The sequence below is a fragment of the Cryptomeria japonica genome, chromosome 10, assembly GCF_030272615.1.
Source record: "Cryptomeria japonica chromosome 10, Sugi_1.0, whole genome shotgun sequence".
NCBI lineage: Eukaryota > Viridiplantae > Streptophyta > Pinopsida > Cupressales > Cupressaceae > Cryptomeria > Cryptomeria japonica.
In genome coordinates, this window is record NC_081414.1 from 202,258,531 (window position 1) to 202,261,573 (window position 3,043).

A 3,043-nucleotide genomic window follows, 5' to 3' on the forward strand; every position below is an offset into this window, starting at 1 on the left:
TATTATATTATATATATATAAAAGAATTGATATGGAAATAAATATTGTGCTTTCTTTTTAAATGAAATTTTATGCGAATATTAAAACTTTCTGTAATTGTCAAATAGCACTTGTTTTAATAACAAAATACATGTTGTAGACACCTCAATAATGTTAAATTCAAATGTTCTACATAAATACATTAAAAAACCAAAAAACTTTCTATTATGAACCACAATACCCATATAAAAGCCTGCTATTATTCTCAATACTGTGCTTTGGGTCAGAACTTTGATTCCCATAGAGATATAAAAGCGAATGCAAGAAACAAAAGGCATCCATCACATAAAACAAGGTCAATTTCACAGAATTTCCAGAACCACACAAATCCATTATTTTAAAGAGACCAAATATTTACTTAATTCATGCTCCCCAATGGAGGATAGAGCATGAATCAGGACAAATAAGACTAGTAATGAAGCACAGTGACATTATAATGGACGATGGCATTCCTAGCCTGGAGGTCGAAGGAATATGTGTGGGCGAGGGCATACCCTCGAGCCAGCCTGAATTTCCCGCTTCCTCCAACAATTGGCATTTCCCTAACATCGTTAAACACAGAGTTGTGCCCCACCACGGCCAGTGTGCTTCCATTAAACTCTCCACTCTGAAAGACGAAAGTGACCGCCATGAGCAGTTGAATATCCACTTGACTGGTCATTGCATACAAACCCTGAGCTCTACCCAACAATTTGGAGGTGGGCTCAGGGCATTCCGTCAACAGATCGTCAATCACAATTAGGGTTCCGAAGAAAGTGGCGGAAGCATTGGTCGATGGAGCATGCGCTACCTCCACGGCCGTCACGTTCTGTCCTGAAAATGTGTCATGGAAATAGAAATGTAAATTGCTTATTTTTTCGTTTGCTACTTTCAACTTCGCAGCAGCCGTCTCAGTCGATTGCAAGGCAAAGATGATAATCATGGTCACCACTGCAAATGCCCCAGAATGTCGACGCAGCTCCATCATCTCCGAACGCTGTGGGTCTGAAAGATCGGCTACTCTTCGAACAAGTAAATAGGAACCTCGACATATAGCATCTAACTTAATATCCATTGTAGTATTCCCTTTTTGTTTTTATTGTTGCTTTTTAATGCTTGTTCACACTATACTTGCCCTTGAAGACCATGATTACTAGATAAGTGTTCAATATTTTTTTTGAAGGTTTCATAAAATATTACATCATAAGAAAAATAATATTTCTTATTAATATTATTATACAGCTTATATGTTTTTAAAGATTTAGAATTGATTAAAAAATTTGAAACTTTGATGATCAAACTTACTTCTTTTCTTTGTATGAATCAAAGTGTAATAAGTGGAGCTAGAAATCTAAAGATGCGAACATGTAAAGGATAACCAAACCAAAATTCATATGAAGTCACTTAATGAAGATATGATGAAAGAAATATAATATGCAGATAAATGTTCATTTTCTTGCTTTTATCCAAAAAAAAAAAAAAAATTGTTTGAAATATAACATCACTTAAATTATATTCATGACCATTATGTTCATCATCTCAACAAAAGTATTTTGTTGGGTTGTACCTAGAATAGTGATATGAAGTTGAATCCTATTTAAATAGAGATAGTCTTAAAATAAATTTAATGTAACTCTCCACTATTGTCTATTTAAAGAGAACTAATTTGTGCTTGAGCTTCATTTTGAATCATAATGCAAGACTTCTTTAAATTTTCAAAAGCTTTAAATGTCTTAAAATTACAAGAAGTAAATCCAATTTATTTGACTATAATAATTACTGCACAATATAAAATATTTACATCCTCCAATATAATTTATTGATCAAGGTCCACACAAATCAAAACAAATGAGTTACAATTTTTTTTTCTATTCACCATGTTGAACAAGGGAAAGGAAATCTACGTTGTGTCAAAATATAAGTGTCATATTTTCAACTCTCTTCTATGCCCAAATATTACATACCATAAAAAATGTAATAAAAATCTTAAATAAAATAAGAAAAACTACTAGAAATTGTTGAACTAGCTTTGAGTTTTAATTACTTGTCATCTTTACAATAGATAAACAATACTTCATCATTTGACTATCACTTTTCCATCTTCCTTTAATATGGAATGATCTTGTTGTCGAATCAAAACTAGTGACAAAAGTTACATCATAATTGAAAAGAATACAATATATTATGAAACAAAACATCTTGAAAATTACACAAAATTGAAAAAGATGGTTCCTTTCCCAATAATCTTGAGACTTGTTTAATATACTTACTAAACAAGATCATGAGTATCTTAACAAAACTCTTCAAAGCAATCACTCTAAAATGTCACATGGTGGGTGTCCCTCATATCTAACAACCAAGCATCATGTCGCGATGCATTAATTGAAGTAGAATAGTTAGATTTGTTAAGAAAGCATAAAGTCATCAAAATCTTTGTCACATGATAATTGAGGTACTCTAAATGTTATATCATCATAAAATATTGTACCTTTTCAACCAAAATTATCATATGTCAATTGTACCTCCTCCTCTCTCCTTCTATTATATTAGAAAAATATATATAAAAAATTATATATCTCTTTTTTTGTTACTTATGTCATTTGTAGCTCCTCCCCTATCCTTGTATTATATTGTAAACTATAAAATTAATATAACTCTATTTCTTAAAATTCATTACTTGCTTTTATTTTTTATTGAAAAAAAAGGACGTAGAAATAATTAATAATAATAATCCAACGACTGCAATTTGTGCACAAGAAAAGAAATAAATAAAAATTCAGGTAAAAGTGTTAGAAAAACTATTTCTGATATGCTTTGCTTGGAAAATCCGATCCTTTCATAAATTTCAAACACAACAATTCCATCAACAGGTCGTGAATAATCATTATTTATCAGAAGAAAGAAAGCTACTCACTTCACCAACATTTAACTCTAATATTTGGATTTGTTCTAACCTCCAACTGCTGCACACCATCTAACTTTACTCTTGGTTATATTCTTAGTTTTTTGTTTTTTTTTAATTGTT

The 3,043-nt window shown here is 31.0% G+C and overlaps 1 protein-coding gene across 1 annotated transcript; it reads right to left on the reverse strand.

Annotated features, from left to right (window-relative positions):
* Nucleotides 1-448: 448 nt before the first annotated feature.
* LOC131031453 (dirigent protein 23-like) lies at nt 449-1,093 on the reverse strand. The gene has a single exon (XM_057962570.1). It carries the CDS (start codon nt 1,091-1,093, stop codon nt 449-451), a length of 645 nt encoding a protein of 214 aa, XP_057818553.1.
* Between the last annotated feature and the right edge of the window lie 1,950 nt (nt 1,094-3,043).

What these genes read in the sequence shown, in the direction of transcription:
- LOC131031453 (XM_057962570.1), bottom strand. Translation starts at nt 1,093, where the DNA reads ATGGATATTAAGTTAGATGCTATATGTCGAGGTTCCTATTTACTTGTT.